The sequence below is a fragment of the Vidua chalybeata genome, chromosome 16, assembly GCF_026979565.1.
Source record: "Vidua chalybeata isolate OUT-0048 chromosome 16, bVidCha1 merged haplotype, whole genome shotgun sequence".
In the NCBI taxonomy this organism is placed as follows: domain Eukaryota; kingdom Metazoa; phylum Chordata; class Aves; order Passeriformes; family Viduidae; genus Vidua; species Vidua chalybeata.
In genome coordinates this window covers 2,247,389-2,267,404 of record NC_071545.1, presented here as the reverse complement: position 1 = coordinate 2,267,404, position 20,016 = coordinate 2,247,389, and the positions used below count along the sequence as shown (strand labels likewise).

Genomic DNA, 20,016 nt, shown 5'->3' with positions numbered 1-20,016 from the left:
GGGGGGCTGTGACCCCCATCCCCAATGCCCCCCACCATGCCCCGAGCCCCCCATGCCCCACTGTGGCCACCCCCAAGCCCCTGCCCCCCTGGGAGCTGAAGGGTGACCTTTGCCTGCCTCTAACGCTCTGCTTTACAGTATTGGAAAAAGGTCATAAAAGAGACCCAAATCATGTTGTATTTTTTAAAAATTTCAGCATATTCTCTGACGTTTCCCCCCCTGCCCCAGCTTCCCTCCCCAGCTGCTGGCCGGGGGGTGTCAGGGCAGCTCCCCGTCCCCCGAGGGCTCTTCTTTGCTCTGGTCCATGGAGTCACTGTCGTTGCCCTCGGTGTCGGAGGCGGTGTCGGAGGCGGAGGGCTCAGGGCAGGCGCGCGCTGGCGTTACGATGACGGCGCGTCTCTGCTCCTCTTCCTGCAGCTGCTTCTCCTGCGTCCCCTCAATGTGCTGGATCGCCTGCCCAGGGCACACACCGGCTGTCAGGACACCTCTAACCCAGCCCGGGGGTTAGGGTCCCCCCCAAGTCCCCTGCTGCCAAACCCCCTGCTGCACCCCCACTCACCTGAACGATGGTGTCCAGGTTTTGCCGGGACGTGGAGACCGTGTTGATGACCGAGGATGGGCCCATGGTGACCACGGTGACATGATGGGAGGGAGGCGGCGCTGGAACGATCACGGTGGGGTGGTGGGTGGGCGCTGGGGGAGCATGTGATGGCAGGAGCTGGGGACAGAAGGGAAAACCCCGGTGAGCAGGGCACAGCACGGCAGCGTGGGGAGAACATTGCGCTTGTTCACAGAGCCTAAGCTCCATAAAAGCTGAAGCACCACTCGGCTGCTCCAGTTCTCCATCCCAGTGGGTGCAGGATGATGCCAGCTGAAAGCTGCTGTCACCTCAGCTTTGCAGAGCAGAACATGAAGGATTCCCCATATCCCAAAGGACAATGATTTGGGCTTTGAAGCCAGGAGAGGCAAGTGCCATTCTCTGCGTGGCCAGGAATTTCTCACACCCCTCGGAGATCCTCGTTCGAGCAGCGGATGGAAGATCCACCCTAGCAGGAGGCTACGGAGAGTTCACCTAAAAATAGGCTGAACTTCCCTGGGAGGCAGCCGGCAGGGACCCTGCAGGGACACGGCTCTGCAGAAGCCCAAGGAGCAGGGAAGAAGCTGCTGTTTGTCCCTTTGAAGCTCCCAGAGTGGCGTGGCCCCGGGCTGGGCTCGAGGGTGGCAGCGCACAGGGACCGGTGCTGGCACAGCACTCGTCTCCTCCCTGCACCACTGGCAAATCCAGCAGTCTCGGGGGAAAGGCTGAAGGTTTCCACCCCCTCTGCCTGCCAGCTTGACACTCCCCTTTCCCAGCCTGCTGGATGGCAGGGAGTGGATTGGGGATCCCTGAAATTCAGTGGGAGTCACCCAGAGAAAGGTGAAGCCCCTGAGATGAAACCCTCTCTGGCAGCAAGTGACCTTCCCTGTACAAACCCCTCTGTGCCAGGGAACAGAGCCACCGGGAAGCCACCACGGGTGATCCAATCCACAGTCCCTCCCTGAAACACAGGGTGCCCGCAAGCACGGCCCCAAGCACTGTGGGGGGCTTTGGGCCACCCCTTTCCCAAATCACTAAGGATGACAGCTTTGCTGGAACATCAGTGCCCACAGGAGGTGCCAAGTCCATCAGCAAACCCACGCCCCGTGTTCCAGTACCTGGGGGTGTCTGGGGTGCACTCACCTGGGTTCGGATCTGCTGCTCACGCTCGAGCTTCTCCTGGTGCAGCAACCTCACCTGTTCCTGCTGCTGCTGGAGCTGCACCTGCTGAGCAATCACCTTCAGCTTCTCGGGGTACATGTGGGCCTCCAGGGAGCGAACCTGCAGGCCAGAGAACCCCAACATCAGTGGGGAGTTTGGCATGGCCGCGCTGAACCCCAGCTGTCCCCTCAGTGGGAGCCAGGAAGCCCCGGACAAGCACGGAGAAGCGGTGTCCAAAGCAGGTGTTCGGTGACCCCACAGCACTGCTGGTGTCCCTGGGGTTCACTGGGGACATGGCAGAGGCTGCAAGAGGGCACCTGGCCTCACCTGCTCCTCCAGCATCATGCGGACCGAGCGCTCCTTGTCCAGCTGCTGCCGGAGCTCAATCATCTCCCGACGCAGATCCTCGGCCTTCTCATCTTCCCAGATGTCCGGCGAGCCAATCCCCTCGTCTTTGTCCTCTGCCCGTCGCCGTTTTGGGGAGGAGCCACTGAATTCCTGCCGTGGGAATGTGGTGTCAGGGAAAGGGGGCTAGCACAGATGCTCTCCCTGCCATCCAGACTTCTGGGTGATGCCATTCCCCATCAGAGCTCCATGCAGGAAAAGGTGTCCCTGGGCTTGTGTTGGATGCCTGGGGACAGATGGGCTCCTGCCCGTGTCCCCCATCCTGGTCCTCATCTCCCCAGCCTTGTGCCAACCTGATTCTCACACTGTGACACCCAGGGCAGTTCAACCAGTTCAACCAGCGCCATTACTGCCACCAGGCCATCCCCGACACCCCAAATGGGTGGAAATAATGGAAAATGGGACCCCAACCCTTCTCCCCCTGCCAAGTAAGAGATGCCAGGTTGAATGGGGCTCCCTGCCCTGCCAGGGGAATGGAAACATCGCCACTCTCTCTGGCTGAGCAGGGTAGAGGGTCCTACCCTGAGCCCAAGGAACTGCAATGACATCCCCACCCTGGCCAGCCAGGACTTGTCCCACCCCCTCCTGTCCCATCCCTGGGGCACTACCTGGATGAACCGCTTGAGCTGGGTGTTCTGCTGCAGTAGCCGAGTCTTTTCCTGCTCCAGGGAGAAGATGTACTCGGCCGTCTGCTGGAGGATGGCTGCCTGTGGGGGAGCCAGGAGGGGCATGCTGAGGCAGGAGACCCCGGTGTCCCCCCAGGCCTCCTCCTGATGTGCTCTGCAAGCAGCACTGCTCCTTGCCCGTCCCTGGTGTCTCCTCCCAGCGTTTGCCTCATCCCAGGTTCCCCCCCTGGGATTTCCACCATGGTGAAACCCTCCAATGCACCCACCTCAGGAACCCGACCAGCTGCCTCCTCACCCCACTCCCCTCTGCAGTGGGGTCCCTCCTCACCCAGGAACATGTCACCCTGCTCCTGGGGCACTGGGGGCTGTCACACACTTCCAGCCCACTCCAGGACACCGGGCCGGGGATGCACATCCACTCCTGCTGGGAAACCTCCCCAGGAGAGAGCGCCATCACCGAGTTAACACCCAAATGCCCCCAGCTCCACTTTCAGCCCCTCCACGTGTAGAACCAATGTGTGAATACTGCTCACCTTGCTGAGCTTCTCCCCATCCGTGTGTGGGATGAGGGTTTTCAGGGACTGGAAGCCAGCATTGATGCTCTGCATCCGCCGTCTCTCGTTGCTGTTGGCGATTTCCCTGCGTATCCGCCGCTCCTGGTCCCGCTGGGTCTCTGGAGTCAATGGGATGTTGGCCAAGCTGTGAGAGAGACCCGGGGTTAGGGAAGACGGGGCTGCACCCCTGCTGCCATCTCACTGCATCCCCCCTTGCTTTGCAGTGATGGTTCCAAGCTGCCAAAAGGACGGGTGACATGGAGGGGACGATGGCTGCGGTGCTGGGAATCACCAAAGCAGGTGAGTGGGTTTCTCCAGCCCTGTGTCCAAAGCTTTGGGGGATGCACTGGCCAAACAATGGCCCTGCTGCAGCCCCCTGGTTCCACTGGGCTCAGACACACTGCCCAGTGCCCAGCCTGGGCGAGGGGACCCCCAGGTGGGCGAGGGAGGCTGCGGGCTGGCCGGCGTGTGTGGCCCCGGGAAGGCGGCTCCCTCCCTCCCGCCCTGCTGATGGCTTCCAGATGACAGCTCCCAGCAGAGAAGCCCCCGTCCCACCCCAAGCCGCAGCTCCTGCCTGCTTCCTGCCGCTGCCTCCTCACCCCCCACGCCCTTGCCCCGCAGATGGGCCGGGAAATGCCAGCATGGAGGGCGAGGGCTCCGGGCAGCCAACACCCACGGGTCCAGAGCACAAGACCTGAGCAAAGCTCGCTGCCGTGGGGTCTGGCTTCGCCCACACCCCGAGGGAAGCAGGGCAGAGGTTTTGGATCACACCGTGCCAACTCTCCCCAGAGTGCAGGCACCCGGCACCCGCTGGCGCCGGGGATGCTGCGAGGCACCAAAGACTAAACACAGGAGCCGGGCCGCCGGCACGAGGCGAGATAAGACGGGCTCCAGCCGCCCGTCCAGGTGCCCGGCGGCTCTGGGATGGGGAGATGGGAACATTCCACCCTGAGCCTTGCCAAAGCCAGCCTAGGAAGCAAAGCCCAGCATCCTGCCCTCCTTGCCCTCCTGGTGAGGCCAGGGAGGAACCACGGAGGTTTGGGAGCGCAGATGATCTAAGGGATACGTGCAGCTCCACCGTGTGCCCAGGCAGTGACCGGAGACTCTCAGGCCACTCACTCATCACTGCCTGCTGCAGCTGGGGAATGCACCACAACTCATCCATGATACACAGGGATGGGGAAAGACCCAGCTCATCCCAGAGGGATGGGAAAGGATCCTCGCTCAGCCTAAGAAAGGGATGGATTCCAGGTCTGTCCAAAGGCACTGGGAAGGATCCCAGCTGTGCCCAGCAAGACAGAGAAGAATCACAGCTCATCCCAAGCAGATGGGGAAAGATCCTGGTTTACTCTAGAGGGATAGGAAATGATCCCAGTGCATCCCAAGGGGATGAGGAAGGACCCCACCTCAGCCCATGGGGGTCAGGAAGATGTGTGTCCCCAACCTCTGGAGCAGTGTCCCAGCACGGGCTGACACTGTGTGCCAAGCACGCGCTGCACTGGCTCCCTCACATGCAATCCTGGGGATGTAGAACTGTGATGGGTGCCCAGGGGTCTGCCCCCCTCCCTGGGAGCAGCCTCTGCTGCATGGACCAAGAGCTGCTCACAGTAGGATTGTGGCACAGGGCTCCCATCTGGTGGTGGCTGTCACCCACCACCCTGCTCCTGCTGAAACTAGCCCCAAACTTGTCCCCAAAACACACCAAACTGTGCAGGTCCTGGAGACATCGTCCCTCTTGGGGTAAGGAGGTGGCTGGAGCACTGCTCCAGGATGTTGGACCACCACACACTTAAGGGGAATGGGATGGAGAGGCCCAGGACTGGGCAGCGCGGAAGTGGTTTCTTAAATACTGGGAAAGGAGGAAGAGCCTGCTTCCTCGCCGGTAGACCTCCCGCAACCTGCCCCAGCTGCTCTTCCTGGGAAGAGACCTGAGAAGTGACAGCAAAATACAGAAAGGGCAAAAACCCATGGATTCAGACACCCAGCTTGGCCAGGGATGGGGCAGCACAGAGGCAGGGGGAGCAGGTGGCACCCACTGGAGCCCCTGGGGTGTCTCCAGCCTGGTGCTGCTGCTGTGGGGTTTCTGTCAGGCAAGCAGAATTTGGTCCTCCCCACGCTGGGGAGGACATTTCTCTCGCCTGGACCTTGAGAGAAACAAACCCATGTGGGTTTTGGAGCCAGGCACAAGGCAGATGCCCCACTGTCTACTCATGTCCAACACTGATCACAGCTTGTGCTGTGGGCTGTGCTGGAGAGCAAGGGAGGCACGGCCACATGCAAAGGGTATCCCCAAGCTCCTTGAGGTCACAGGTAGGGTATTCCCCAACCTGCAGGCAGGGCATCCCCAAGTTCATAGGCAGGGTATCTCCATGCTACCATGAAGGGCACTTCTAAGCTTACAGGGTCAGGGTACACCTGAGTGAACAAGCAGGATATAGCCAAGTGTCCCCTGAACCCCCGGTTCACAGGCAGGCTGTCCCCCAGCACCCTGAGCTTGCAGGCAGGGTGTCCCTGAGCTCCTCGAGGTCACAAGCAGGGCAGCTCCCGGCACCCCGAGCTCCACGCGTGGGTGTCACCCGGCGGCCTGAGCTCTAGGCAGGGTATCCCGGAGCTCGGGGCAGTGGGAAGGCTGCTCCCCGAGCTCTGCCCCGTGCCGGGGTCAGTGTGGGGCCGCGCAGCCCCCAGTCTCCGGGCGGGACAGCCGCACCCCCTGCCCGTGCACTCACCCCCCAAGCCACGGGCCCGCGGCGACCCCCGCGAGGGACCCCAGAGAAGCCGCCCCCCCCCCGCCCTGGGTCGCTGCTGCACCTCCGGGGGGGCTCAGGTGAGGCCACTCCCCGGGATCGCGGGGACGAGCCCCCCACGCCGTGGGGCAGGGGCAGCACCCCGAGGGGCCGGGCTCCCAACACGTGCCGTGGGGCCCGGGCCGCCCCACAGCCCCGCGGGGCCCGGCCGTTCGTGCGGCCCCACGGCGGCCCCGGGCCCGGGGGGGGGGGGGGCTCAGCGCTCCCGGGGGCGGGAGCTCAAGGCCCGGGAAGGCTGCGGGGGCTCAGGGCCGCCCCGCGTGGCCCCGGGGCCCGCGCCCCCCCCCCCCTCGCCCGCCGCCCCCCGGCGAGCCCCGCGGGCGCAGCCCCCGTCCCCGGCCGCCCCCCCGCCCGCCGGGGCTCCCCGCGTGTCCGCGGGCTTTGTGCCGCCGCTCCCGCACTACATGTCCCGGCAGCCCCGGCCGCGACCCGCCTCCTCCGGGCGGCTGCAGAGTCACGGCCAGGCCCGGCGGTAAACACACACCCCCGCGCCCCCCGGACCCCCGCGCCCCGCGCCCCCCGCCCCGAGCGCGCCCCGCCGCACCCGCGGGGGCCGGGCGGGGGTGGGGGCGCGGCGCTCCCCGCCCGGGCCACGCGCGGCCGCCGGTCCCATGTGCGCGGCCGGGACCACGTGCGGGCGGCGGGGCCGCGGCGGCCGCGCCGCTCCCCCCGTTCTCCGCTCCCCCCTTCCCCGCCATCGCCCCCCGGTCCTCCCGAGACCCCCGAGCCCGGGATCTCCCGGCGCTCCCCCACCTGCAGAGCCCACCGATGACCTCCTTCTCGGATTTCCTGAAGTGCTGCAGGGCCGGCACCTTGGGGGCCGGCACCATGAAGTACTCCATAACGGGGGCGGGGGGCCCGGTTCAGCCCAGCCCGGCTCGTCCCGGCCCGGTTCAGCCCCTCCCGGCCCGGCTCCGGCCTCTGCCCGCGGCCCAAGGCGGGAAACAGCTGGAGCGAGCGCGGCTCCCGCCCGCCGCCGCCGCCGCTCCCCCGCCCGCCCCCGCCCGCCCGGCGCCGCCCCCGCCCCGCACCGGCCCCGCGTAAACAAAGGCGGCGGGAGGGGCCGCAGCGCGGCCGGAGCGGCACCGGGACACGGCGGCGGGACGCGGGGCGACTGGAGCGGCCGGGACGGTACCGACCCGTGCTGGCACCGGCCCGTCACACCGCGTCGCGCCCTGACCTGGCTCCATCCTATTCTACTCTATTTTACGCTACTCGATCCTATGCCTCTCATCCTACCCTCATCCTGCCCTGTCCTCATACCATCCTGAGCTGTCCCTATGCCACTCCATACCCATCACATCCTATCCTATCATACCAAACCCTACCCTATCCCACCCCGACCTGTCCCTGTCCCATGCCACCTCATTCTATCCTGCCCTAGTTCCATCCCATCCTACCCTATCTTATCCTGCTTTATCCTACCCCATCCTTACCTGTGTCCATTCCACCCCACATCATTCCATCCTGCCCTAGTTCCATCCCATCCTACCCTATCCTATGCTATCCCATCCCACCCTGGCCTGTTTTGTCCCTATCTCATCCTATCTCAATGTGACCTGTCCCCATCCCACCTCATCCCAGCCTATCTTGCCATAGCTTTGTCCTATCCTGCTCTATCCTATCCCATCCTGACCTGTCTTGTCTCCATCCTATCCCATCCCAGTCCTATGTCATCCTACCCTGGCCTGATGTGTCCCCATCCCATCCCCATCACACCCTGTCCTCACTCCATCCTAACTCATCTCATCCTATCCAATCCAATCCTGTCCTATCCTATCCCATCCAATCCAAAATCCCATCTCAGTCCATTCTGACCTGCCTCATCTCCATCCCATCCTATCTCATGGTATCCTGACCTGTTCCAGTCCCAGCTAATCCTATTCCATCCTGTCCTGTTCCCATTCTATCCTGCTTTATCCCCATCCCACCTCATCTGCTGTACCCCATCCTACCTTATCCTGACCTGTCTTGTCCCTATTCCATTTTATCCCATCCTATCCTGTCCCCATCCAATCCTCTCCTACATCCAGTTTGTCCCACCCCATTCTACCCTATCTCCATCCCATCCCCATCCCAATCCTGCCTAATCCCCTCCCCATCCTATCCTACCCCACCCCGGCCTATCCTAGTCCTGTCCCATCCTCTTCTATTCAATCTGATCCCATTCCTATCCCACCCCATCCCATCCCGTTCCTGTTTCCAGCAGGGTCTGGCTTTTGGGGGGCTCCCGTGGCTGGGGGGAGGGGGGGTCACAGCAGCCTTGGGGCTGTCACAGGGCTCAGGGAGCTGGGGGTGACAGGGATCCCACGGCTGGCAAAGGGCTTTGGGGAGGAGGCTCTGGGGGCTGCCAGAGGCATTCTGAGGGCCGGGAGCTGGTGAGGAACTTGGGGAGTTGATGGGGGGCTGGGGGCTGGCGGGGGGCTTGAGGATCTGATGGGGGGCTCTGGGGGCTGACAGAGTGGCTCTGAAAGCTGGCAGGGGACTCGAGGAACTGCTGGAGGGGTCTGGGAGCTGGCAGGGGGCTGTGGGGCCTAGCAGGGGGGTTGGGGGCTGGCAGGGGCATGGAGCTCACAGCAGGCACGGGGGGCTCACGTGTGCTGGCACAGGGGGCTCCAGGTGGGGGTTCAGGGTTTGGGGATGACAGGTTCCTGTGGGCAGGGGGCTTTTAGGGGGGCTTCTGGGGGGCTGGCAGAGGAGTTGTGGGGAGGGGGGAGCTTAGGGGGATAATGGGGGGATATAGAGGCTTTGGGGGCTGTGGAGGCGTAGAGAGTGGCAGGGGGGCACAGGGCTAGCAGGAGCCATGGGGGGCTGGCAGGGGCCATGGGGGGTTCACAGGGGGGCACAGAGCTGGAAGGGGAGTCTGGGGGACTGGTAGGGGAGCACAGGGCTGGCAGGAGCCACAGGGGGCTGGCAAGAGCCGTGTGGTACCTGAGGAACCTACCTGTGGCAGGTGGCCTCCCCCCAAAGCCCCCCCAGCACTGCCTGCGTGGGTCCAGGGCCACCGGAGCAGGAACACCAGGGGGTCCTGGGGGTGGGCTGTCACCCTGGAGGGGCAGGACCCGGCCCTGCAGAGCAGGGTGGGCTCAAGCCCTCCCCCTCCCACAGCCTGGCCCCGCTGGGAGCTGCAGGACAGGTTCTGCCGGGTGTCCCCTGGGCCCCCTGCCCGGCCCCCGCAGGGGCCCCACTGCGGGGGCTGCGCGTCCCCCCACGGCAGGGGACCACCGCGTCCCCCCTCCCCTTCATCGTGAGCCTGTTGGGGACACAGCGGCTTCTCCCCCTCCCGCAGGAAGTCCCTCGGGCAGGGTGGGATTTCGGTCACCCGCGTGGGACAGTGCTGCCCTCCCGTGTCTCTCCTGCTTGTGGCGGGGATGTTGGGGACACAACGGCTCCCCGCACAAAAACACCCAAACCACGGGTAGGATGTGGCTTCAGCCACCTGTGGGCATCAGAACTGTCCCTCCATTCGTGTCCCCCGTTCTGCTGCGCGGCTGTTGGGGACACAGCAGCTCTGTCCCCGCAAAAGAAAACCCCAAACCGCGGGTGGGATGTGGTTTCAACTGCTCGCGTGATACAATTCTGTCCCTCACTCGTGTCCCACCTTTTGTGGGGCTCTTGGGGACGCGGCAGCTCCCTCTCCACCCAGAAGTCCGCATGGAACGGAGCTTCCTCCCTGTGTGTCCCTCCCTTGTAGGAAGGACACCGCATCTCCCGCTGCAAGGAAAAAAAAAAAAAAAAAAGGAAACAAAACAACCACGGGTGCTTTGGTGGGGTGTGACTTCAGCCACCCGCCTGGGACAGTGCTGTCCCCCACGCGTGTGCCCTCCCTTTTATAGTGGCGCTGTTAGGGTCATTGCAGTCTTCCCCGTAAAAAAAAAAAAAAAAAAAAAAAAACCAAATAAAAAACGCGTGGGGTAATGTTGGGTTCCCCCCCCTCCCTGGCCCCCCCATTTCGGGGGGGCCGTTGAGGACACCGCAGCTGCATTCCGGCCCCAAAATAAAATCACGGGTGGGGTGTGCCCAGCCACCCGCGTGGGCCCCGGGGGAGGGACCCCCCCGGCGAGGCTGCAGCATCCGGGCCGGCCCCGCCACATCCTGCCGCCGGAAGGAGCCGCGGCCCCGGGACAACCCCCCGCCGGTGACGTCATGCGGGGGCCCCCGCCAGGCGTGACGCCAGCCCCGCTCTGTGACGTCACGCGACGGGCGGGCGGCGCCGCTCCTGCGGGGAGGGGGATCCCCCCAACCCCCATTTCCCCGGTGTGACCCCCCCCACCCTCCCTCCCCGAGCCGCCCCGGTACGAGGTGGGGGCTCCGGTGGGTGCCGCCCCCCGCCCCGCCACGTCCCCGGGGGGGGGGGGGACAGGGACACGCGGAGGGGACACGGACACGCGGGGGAGGGGGGTCGGCTCTGCCGCAGCGTCGGGGTGACCTTGTGCGGGGGGGGTGGCGGGTCTCCCCCCGCGGGTTCCCCCCCCCCGGGGCGGGGCTCGGTGCCCCCCGGTGCCCCCCGCGGGGGCGGGGAGGGGCCGCCCCCGCCCCCGCCCAGCGCCGCCCGCAGCCGGGGCCGGGCCGCTCGGTGCGGGGCGGCCATAAATCACGGCGGGCAGAGCCCCCGCCCCGCCGCCGCCCCCGGGACCGGGCAGGGGGGGCCCAGCCCCGCCGCCGCCACCCCCGCCCCCAGCCCCTGCGGATGTGGCGGAGCGGCCCGGCCGCCCCGCACCGGCCCCGGCACCGGCCCCGGGGGGCCCCGCTCCGCCGAGCCCCGCACCCCGCCCCGCTTCCCGCCCGGCGCTGAGCCCCCGCCGCAGGTACGATCGCGCTCCGGGCGCCGCGGAGGGGAGGAGGACGATGAGGAGGATGCTGCCACCGCCGGGGGGAGGGGGGACCCTCCGGGGAGCCCCTTCCTCGCCACCCTCGGTGATGCGGGGGGTCCCTTGGCACCTGCAGCCCCCCCACCCAGGGAGCGGGTCGGGGGGGAGGACGTGGCCCCGCCGCACCCCCGAGGGAAATGAGGAGAGGGGGCTTCCCCGCTGCCCGGTGGGAGCCGGGGGGTGGCCGTCACCCGCCGTCCCCCCGCACCCCGGGCGGGTGTCCTGACCTTGGCCGTGGGGCGGGGGCTGCGGCGGGGACGCGCTGGGTGGCTCTGCCCGGTTGCGGTCACCTCCGGGGACACACCAGTGTCCCCATGGTGCGAGAAGGGAGAAAGGGTGGCATTGGGTGGGGGGTGCAGGGCGTCCCCATCCCGGTCTCACGCCGGCGGTGCCACCGCCCGGCAGCCGCCCGTCACCCCGGTCCCCTTTGTGGGGGCCTCCCGATCCCCATCATGAGAAGTGACAGTCCCCACCATGGGGGGTGACAATCCCACGGCCTCGTGGGGCTGAGGCGTGGGGTGGCCAAGCCCAGGCTGTGCCATTGCGGGGTGTTCTGGGGACTAGGACGGTGTGACCCTCTCCCTGAGGTGCCAGCAGCGGGGACCACAAATTGTCCTCGGTGTCCCTAGGCACTGCTGCAGGCGCTCGTTCCCTGCCCAGCATGGAGAAACCCTGCAGCCAGTGGACACCTCCCCTTCCCCATGCCTTTGTCACCCTGCTGTCACCGCCTCCCCCAGCTAGGGTCCCCATGTGCCCCCATCCCCACGGTGCTGCCGCACCCAGGGTGCTGATCTGCTGGGTGCTGGGGACCACCCCGCTGCTGTCCCCGCCTGCTCCAGCTGTGTCCCCAGGCAGGGGTGGCAGGGGCCCTGATGCTGGCGGCTCTGCTGTGGGGTTGCTCCCGGGGCGGCAGGGCTGCTGTCAGCCCTCGGCCAGGATCCCCGCGGCTTCCACATGCCCGGCAAGGGGGAACCATGGCATCGACCACAGCCATGTCCACTCCTGGGGACACCTTTGGCAGCTGCCGGCAGCCCGGCTGGCGTGGGGTGACGGGTGCTGGAGGGTCACAGTGACAAGATGGAGCTACCAACAGGATGTGACCCCCTCCCAAACCCGTCCGGCACCGGTGGGCTCCTGTGAGGAGTGGCTGTGGCAGTGCCAGCACCATCTGCGGCGATGGCGGGTCCCACGGGCGCCCGTGTCCTGCCAGCAGCCGTGGGGACAATGACCCGCATCCTGCCAACCCACCCACGCTGCCCTGGCACGGGGGGCTCCGGGGACTGCCCCCCGTCGCGGCGGTGCCAGCCTGCCGCTGCCAATTGCCACGGCGGCGGAGACCGAGCCCTGCCTGCAGCGCTGGCGCCGCTCCCACTCCCCGAGCCCCGGGGTCACCATCCCCTGGCGATGGCACTGACATCCCGCACCGCCGCCATCCCCGAACCCACCGCGCCTCGGGAGCCTCTGCCCGCGGTCCCTCTGTGCTATTCCTGGCGGGTTTGGGGCTGGAGGGGGGATACGCGACACCCCGGCAATGCCAGCAGCGTGGAGACCTGGCACCCCGCCGGCTGCACCGGGGTCACCCCGGGTCCCCCAGCCGTGCCGGCGGCCAGGCAGTGTAGGGGGCCCAGGGGACCCCAGCCTGGCCGGTGGGGATGGGAGGGCTCCCCCCGCGCCCGGGCTCCATCCCAGCGGCCCCCACCCGGACTGGGAAGCCCCTGGGCCCAGCCCCGCGACGGACTGGTTTGAACTGGTGTGGCGGGGGGGAAGCTGGGCTGGGGCTGGGCTGGCAGCGCCTGGCGCGGGCAGGAGAGGCCATGGGGGGAGAGCAGGCAGGAGCAGGCAGGAGCGGGCAGGGGCCTCGCGCGGGGGCCGCAGGTGCTGGGGCGTCCGGCCAAGCCACCGCAGGGCTTGTCCCCGTCCCCATCCCGGCGGGGCCCCCGCGGCGCCCCGTTTCCCGAGGCCGCGTGGTTTGGCAGCGTCCTGCTCGCCCGCCCGCGGCCGCGCTGGGAGCCCTGGCGTCAGCGGCTGGAGGCCCCTTTCCCACCCGTCCCGCCCGGGGATGGCTGCGGTCCCCACCCAGCACCACCCGCACCGGGACCCCCAACCTCCCAACCCTGAGGACGTGAGGACACGACCGTCGTGGTGGGACCAGCAGTGACGCCCTGCCTGGCCCCACTGCGGGACCACCATCGCCGGACGGTTGCCAGCCCCCCGTCCTATTTCCTGGGCTGGGGGGTTCTGCTGTGCCACCCCAGCTGTGGGGTCCTGCCCCTGTGTCTGTCTGTCCCCGAGCTGTGCCACCAGGCTGTGGGGCACATGGGGGTTGCTGGAGCCCGAGAACCGTGGTGGGACTCAGGGTGGGGACACCCCATGGGCACATCCCGCAGTGGGGTGCAGGGTGAGCCCCCCTCAGAGGGGAAGGGCCCCACTGTAGGCAGGCCGAGAAAGCTCAGTGAGTGTCCCTGTACCGGGAGATGGGACGCTGAGATGGGGCAGCCTCCACAGCGGCGGGAGGAGGTGGATGCTCAGGCCAGGACCCCCCCCCCCCCCCCCCGCCTCGCCGAAGAGGAGGGACCCGCCTATGGGGCTGACCCCACGGCCGCGGGAGGCTCAGGGTGATGAGATGCCGTGGGGCGGCTCCTCCCACCCTGGGAGCCTGGGACAGGAACCCCCCCCTGGGGCCGGCCCCTCGGCCAGCACAGGGGTACAGGCGGGGGGTCCCCCGCCCCGCCGCCCGGGCCCCATGCCCCCCGCGGCTCCTCCGCATTCCTCAGCGTCTGAGCCGGGCTGGACCCCCGCCAGCGCGGGGGGCCCCTCCGGCGGGGCAGGGCGGGGGACGGGCCCCCCGGGGCGGGGTGGGGATGGAGGGGGGCCCCCCCCGCTGCCACGTGTGCTGGGTGCGCCGTGCCCCCCGACACGGCCCCTCGGCCGCCCCCACCCTGCCCTGGGCGATGCGGGTGGCCGCGGGGGCACAGCCGGGGGACGGCATCGGCTCTGGCTCGGGCGCTCACTGCTGCACCGAGCTGCCCGTTCTCAGCTGCCCGCCAGATGTGCGGCGGCCGAGCCACGAGGGTGGCATTGTGTTGTGTGCCGTCCCATGCCATTCTGTGCCACGCCGTGCGGCCGGCAGCCCCTGCTCGGCCCCGGCAGCAGCGGCGTTGGCCGGCGGGGAAGGGGCCCCGGCGGGGGAGGAAGCTCTGCCGCCTCCGGGGCTGGGGCCAGCGGGCTCGGCCGCCCGGGTCACCGCCGGGCTGGTGGCCGCCACCGCCCTCCTCTGCCGCTGGGAAAGGCCTCGCTGGGGCAGGCCCGCGGGGACTGACGGACGGACGGATGGATGGAGGAACGGATGGGGGGGTGGAATGGGGACACCACAGCTCTAGCTCGGCGGGTGCCCAGGGGATTTGGCAATCCCCGGCAAGGTTTGGTCGTGGGCCAAGGGGCTGTGCCGGCGACACGGAGAGGACACGCTGGGGACACCGAAGGGCCGGGGGGGGGGGGGGGGGCCCGGTGCCATGCCCTGCCCTTTGCCCGCTACGGGAGGGGGCCGCGGCAGGGTGGCCAGAAGGGACGGCACGGTCTCTCCGTGCCAGCACCGTGTCCTCCGGCCCGGAGCAGAGCGGGCATTGCCATGGGGCCGGGCTTGGGCGATGCTCTGGGTGTCACCGATGCCCCCCGGCCCTGCAGTGACCCCTGGGTGTCCCCCGCAGAGCCCACCCCGGCACCATGCATTCCCTGGAGGAGCCCTTGGACCTCAAGCTGAGCATCTCCAAGCTGCGAGCTGCCCGCGAGAAGCGGGGCCCCTCCGGCCCCCGACCCCGCGTTCCCCAGCGCCCGGACACCCCGCCGGCCGGGGATGGCCGAGGGGGCAGCCGGGGGGGTCGCCGGGCCGTGCCAGCCTCGCCGTCGCCCGGGCTCCTGGGACACTCCAGGCTGGTGGAGCCGCGGGATGGACGCTTCCCGGCCGCCGTGCCGGTGGTGGACCTCAGCCTCTCGCCCCGCTCCGGGGGGGAGTCTCCGGCTGGCAGTGCCTCGCTGTCCCCTGAGCGCCAGGGCAGCGGGGACCTGCCCGGCCCCCTCACCCCACACGTAAGTATGGCCGTGGCCCCCCCGAGGTGTCCCCAGCTGTGGGGACTGTGCCCGGACGGCGCTCCCGACCTCGGCAGCGTGCCCGGTGCTGCCGGTGTACACACAGCCCGGGGTCAATGTCCTGCCTGGCCCCCCCGGCCCCCGACCCCAGAGGTATCCCCGGGGCGGCTCCTGGGAGGTCTCTTTGGGGTGTCCCTGGGGGTCTCTGTGGGGTTTTGGGGTCCCTGGGTGGGGGTGTGTCAGATCTAGGGGTTTTCTGGGGAGCGTGGGGGGATCTCAGGGGTGGGATCTCTGGGGGGGGTCTCTACGAGGTTCTGGGGTTCCTGGGGGGCTGGGAAGAATCTCTTGAAGGGCTCGGGGGGCATCTCTGGGGGGTCTCCATCCAGCTTGGCCCTGTACCCCACTGCTCCTCCCTCTGGACTCTGCTCCAGGATTTCCAGTCCCTGCGCTACATCGATGGCCTCCCCAGCTCCTTCCAGTTCTTCCTGCCGCTGGGGGCCGGGGGGGCCCTGCACCTGCCCCCCGCTGCCTTCCTGCCCCCCAGCAAGGAGAAACGGCTCCCCCCCGAGCTGCCCCTGCCCAAGCAGCTCGTCTGCCGCTGGTCCAAGGTCAGCAGGGAGGGCTGGGGGCCGTGGGGGGTTATGGTGGGGGTGTGTGGGAGCTTTGAGGGGGTGGAGGTAGTGATGAGGGGCTGGGAGACCACATGGGCATTGCATGGATGGGGGGCATGCAGGGAAATTGTGGGCTGGGAGAGGACATGGGGCTGGACGGCCATGGCAGAGCTCTTTGGGGCTGTGGGCAAGTTTTGGGGCTGGGAGGCCAAGCAGGGACAGTAGGGCTGGAAAGGTGGTGGGGGGGAGTGGGTGCTGTGCAGCCATGCTGGGGGGTGATACAGGGCTGGGGGTCCTGCAAAGGGCCATTCCCATTTCCCCAAATGCTGGTGCTGCTGCACACAGGGTGCAGGTGGGAGCTGGGATGGGGGGCAGGTGCTGGCCATGGTGGGAGGACAGGCCCCCCTGGTGCCCACCCTGCTGGGCTCCCTCACCCCCAGCCTCCTGCCCACAGTGCAACCAGTTCTTCGACCTCCTGCAAGACCTGGTGGACCATGTCAACGACTTCCACGTCAAACCTGAGAAGGACGCGGGGTACTGCTGCCACTGGGAGGGCTGTGCCCGCCATGGCAGGGGCTTCAATGCCAGGTGGGCATGGGGGGCTCCAGGGGATCTCTGGGGGGCTGCTGTGGGGAGGCAGGAGCCCAGCACTAGGGATATGCAGGGGAAGCTTCCATCTGTCCCTCCCTCCCTCTCATGCAGGGTGCGAGGTCCTGGGGGGGCTGGGTGACTGTGCTGGCCTGGATGTCCCTGTTCTCCCACCCCACAGCCAAGGCACGGGGACAAGGACTTGCCCTGGAAGTCAGGACTGACTCCCTCCCTAACATTCCCTCCCTGATGCTTCCACAGGCAGATGATGATAGGACAAGGGCGAACAGTTTTAAGCTAAAAGAGGAGAGATTTAGATGGGGTATTGGGAGGAGATTGTTCCCTGTGAGGGTGGGCAGGCCCTGGCACAGGGCCTGGGAGAGTGGAAAGTGTCCCTGCCCGCAGCCGGGGGTTTGAATTATACAAGCTTTCAGGTCTTCCCAACTGAACCCATTCCATGATTCTGTGATTGCCCCAATCCTGGCAGGTACAAGATGCTGATCCACATCCGGACGCACACCAACGAGAAGCCGCATCGCTGCCCCACCTGCAACAAGAGCTTCTCCCGCCTGGAGAACCTGAAAATCCACAACCGCTCGCACACAGGTCAGCGCAGCCCCCGCACTGCGCTCACTGGGGCAGCGGGGGGCTCGGGGGGACACGGGGGACACGGCAGGGCTGGTGCCCCCTGGCAGACCCGGTGCTGTCCCACAGGTGAGAAGCCCTACATCTGCCCCTACGAAGGCTGCAACAAGCGTTACTCCAACTCCAGCGACCGCTTCAAGCACACCCGCACGCACTACGTGGAGAAGCCCTACTCCTGCAAGATGCCGGGCTGCCACAAACGCTACACCGACCCCAGCTCCCTCCGCAAGCACATCAAAGCCCACGGCCACTTTGTGTCCCCTGAGCACCCGGAGATGCTCAAGGTCCACCCGCCTCCCAAAACGCCCCTGGGCTCGGCGGAGGTGCCCTACGTTAACGGGGCGCAGCTCGTCATCCCCAACCCCGCCGCCCTCTTCGCTCCGCCGGGGCTGCCGGCGCTGCCCATCCCTTTGGCACCGGCGCCGCTCGACCTCAGCGCCCTGGGCTGCGGGGCTGCGGGCGCGCTGCCCGCTCTGCCCGGCCCCGTCCTGCCCCTCAACGGCGGCCCCTTGAACTTGGCCAAGAGCCCGCTGCTGCCCTCGCCCTTCGCGGCGGGGCTGGGGCTGCCCGTCATGTCGCTGCTGGCCGGCGGGGCCAAGGCCGAGGGGGAGAAGGGCAGCGGGGCCGAGGGGCGGCCGCCCAAGGCGGGCAAGGGGCTGGAGAGCCGGAAGGAGAGGGGCGAAAGGACGGAGCCGGGGCGGCCGCGGGTGCCCCCCGAGAGCCTGGCACTGCTGCCGGGGGCCGTGCTCGACCTCTCGGCCGGTGTCAGCTCGGGGGGCAGCCCCGAGGCGCTGCCCCCCGGCTGGGTGCTCATTCCCCCCGGCTCCCTGCTGCTCAAGCCCGCCGCCGTCAACTGAGGGGCCCGACGATGCCCGGGGTCAGCCGCCGGCCCCGTGGGCAGATCCCGCTCCCTGGGGACGGGGGGCATGGCCCTCTCCTCCCCCTGCAGCCCCGGCGGGGCCTCGTTCGTGCTTTTACCCGTCACGAAAGAAGAACGGACTCTTCTGAGAAAAGCAATAATCCCTCGGCGGCCGGAGCCGGCTGCGACCCCGTGCTGGGGGCAGGTTGGGCACGGGGGGGGGGGGCCCCCTGCCCCCCCCCCCCCCCCCCCCGGCCCTAGGCAGCCGGATACGCCGCTATTTATTTCTCGACCAGCCCCCTGCTCCGACAGGGTCCCGCTCGGGCTCTCCTGCTTCCGCTGACTCGGCGTCTCCCTGCCGAGGCCTCGGTGCTGCTGTGGGGGGCTGCAGCCCCCAGGCTCCTGCCGCACGGACAGCGGGGTGACAGCCGGGGGACCACCCGCTCCGCAGCCCCGAGCCGTGCCCGGCCGTGCCATCCCACCCCGCACGGCCGCGGGCAGTGCCGCAGCCACGGCACCCCGAGCCGGGCCCAGCTGGCTGGGCACTCGCCGGCCCGGCGTCCGCCCGCCTCCAACCCTCTCCCTCCCCGCTGCCGCCCCCGTCCCGCCGCCCCCCCGGCCCTCCCGTGACAAGGCACACGGCCGCGTGTGCTGCTCGCCGGGGCACAGCCCCGCTCTAGCTACGCTCATACCTAACCACGCACCGCGAGCGCATGCGGGCAGCGCGGGCACGGCCGGCAGCGGCTGCCGGGCACCCGCTCCTCGGGATGCAGCGCTGGGATGCTCCCGGGTGAGCCCCCGGCCGTGGGGCAGCGTGCCCAGCCTCAGCGCGGGCGGAGCTCGGAGCTCCCCACCCCCCCCAATCCCGGGGGTCACACGCATCCTGCTCGCTCCGAGCCACGGGGGTCTCCCCGGTGCCGCCTTCCCGTGCTGAAGGAGCCCCGCGTGCCCCGCAGGGAGCCGGTCTCCCTGCCCTCACCGGCGGCCGCCCGGCGCTGCCCTAGCCCAGCATGGCCGCGGGCCCTCGACCAGGCCGCCCCGGCCGGTGAAACGTCTCCTCGCTCCTCATCGGTTTGTTGTTGCACATTCCAGGACATCAGTATTTTAACGGTCTCGAAGTGCCTTTCTATCGTAGTTTCTGGGTTGTTTTTATTTTCCTCCTGTTGGGCTCCATCGCTGTTAGCGTAGCGTGTAAGGACTGCACAAGTACGAGATAAGCTAACGACTGTAACACTATATTCGTCCAGGGGAGAGGAAGTTTATTAAGAAAACAATAAAGTGAAGTTGAAGTAAGTTCCTGTTTCAGCCCTTGGTCGTGGTGCCAACGGCGCTGGGGACAGGGGGGTGCAGGGGGGGGGACGGGTGTGACCTTGGGGGCACAGCTGACCCTGCCTGACCCCCAGCCGTGTCCCCACGCTCCTGCTCAGGCGGCCTCGGCACCAGTGAAAGCCTGCCAGCATCGGCGGGGTGAGCTGCAGGTGGGGACAGCCACAGCGTGTCCCCTCACAGCCCCTCACCCCGAGCCAGCAGCCATCCACGCTGGGAGAAGGTAACGGCACAGCACTCCCAGGGTACGGAGCCAGAGGTAGCCGTGCGCTCCATCCAAGAGCATCCAACCTCCCCACCAAAAATAGCTCCTGCAGCCTCCCCCAGTGCCATTTGAGCCCTGGCAGCCTCAGTGCCCTGGGGACACCCCTTCTTCCCCAACTGCCTCCTCCTCCTCCTCCTCCTCCCGCCCCGGGCAAACGCAGCCCCTCGGAGGGGCCGATCCCTGCAGGGATTGCTGGGCAGGCAGGTCCCCGCTCCCTCCCCGGGCGTGGAGCAGCCAGGCCACGTGCTGGAGGACACGGTGTTTATTGGCTACCTATAAGTTAAGGGTGAGGGGCACGGGGGGCAGGGGTGGCAGCAGTCACGTCTCGGCTTTCCGCCCCTTCTCCTTGTCGCCCTTGGCCTGGATGCGCAGCTCCTCGTCCAGCCGCTCCTTGGCTCTCACCACCTGTGGGACACGGGGTGACACACAGCGATGGGGTGACGCACAGGGATGGGGTGACACACAGGGATGGGGTGACACACAGCGATGGGGTGACACACAGCGATGGGGTGACGCACAGGGATGGGGTGACACACAGGGATGGGGTGACACACAGCGATGGGGTGACACACAGCGATGGGGTGACGCACAGGGATGGGGTGACACACAGGGATGGGGTGACACACAGCGATGGGGTG

The 20,016-nt window shown here is 67.8% G+C and overlaps 3 protein-coding genes across 4 annotated transcripts in view; 1 reads left to right on the top strand and 2 right to left on the bottom strand.

Annotated features, from left to right (window-relative positions):
• Window positions 1-89: 89 nt before the first annotated feature.
• On the bottom strand, window positions 90-7,072 carry TFAP4 (transcription factor AP-4). The gene is made up of 7 exons (XM_053957702.1): window positions 6,881-7,072; window positions 3,303-3,468; window positions 2,752-2,850; window positions 2,066-2,236; window positions 1,721-1,858; window positions 560-718; window positions 90-453 (listed from the first exon to the last, which is right to left on the bottom strand). The coding sequence occupies exons 1-7, from the start codon at window positions 6,967-6,969 to the stop codon at window positions 259-261; spliced, it is 1,017 nt and encodes a 338-aa protein (XP_053813677.1). The 5' UTR covers window positions 6,970-7,072; the 3' UTR covers window positions 90-258.
• Window positions 7,073-10,733: 3,661 nt separating this feature from the next.
• Window positions 10,734-19,080, top strand: GLIS2 (GLIS family zinc finger 2). The gene is made up of 6 exons (XM_053957224.1): window positions 10,734-10,935; window positions 14,706-15,084; window positions 15,516-15,692; window positions 16,150-16,283; window positions 16,771-16,889; window positions 16,998-19,080. Exons 2-6 carry the CDS (start codon window positions 14,722-14,724, stop codon window positions 17,783-17,785), a joined length of 1,581 nt encoding a protein of 526 aa, XP_053813199.1. The 5' UTR covers window positions 10,734-10,935; window positions 14,706-14,721; the 3' UTR covers window positions 17,786-19,080.
• CORO7 (coronin 7) overlaps window positions 19,026-20,016 on the bottom strand; it is a 38,322-nt gene continuing 37,331 nt past the window's right edge. For both annotated transcript variants that reach the window (XM_053957222.1, XM_053957221.1), the window contains one exon: window positions 19,026-19,783. In XM_053957222.1, coding sequence (XP_053813197.1) covers window positions 19,697-19,783 — 87 coding nt within the window. In that variant the 3' untranslated portion in view covers window positions 19,026-19,696. The remainder of the gene's footprint in view (window positions 19,784-20,016) is intronic.

Coding starts and splice junctions, on each gene's coding strand:
- TFAP4 (XM_053957702.1), bottom strand. CDS start 6,969: ATGGAGTACTTCATGGTGCCGGCCCCCAAGGTGCCGGCCCTGCAGCAC. Junction 3,469..6,880: donor GTCATCGGTGGGCTCTGCAG/GTGGGGGAGCGC, acceptor TCTCTCTCACAG/CTTGGCCAACATCCCATTGA. Junction 1,859..2,065: donor GCATGATGCTGGAGGAGCAG/GTGAGGCCAGGT, acceptor TCTGGCCTGCAG/GTTCGCTCCCTGGAGGCCCA.
- GLIS2 (XM_053957224.1), top strand. CDS start 14,722: ATGCATTCCCTGGAGGAGCCCTTGGACCTCAAGCTGAGCATCTCCAAG. Junction 15,085..15,515: donor CCGGCCCCCTCACCCCACAC/GTAAGTATGGCC, acceptor ACTCTGCTCCAG/GATTTCCAGTCCCTGCGCTA. Junction 15,693..16,149: donor TCGTCTGCCGCTGGTCCAAG/GTCAGCAGGGAG, acceptor TCCTGCCCACAG/TGCAACCAGTTCTTCGACCT.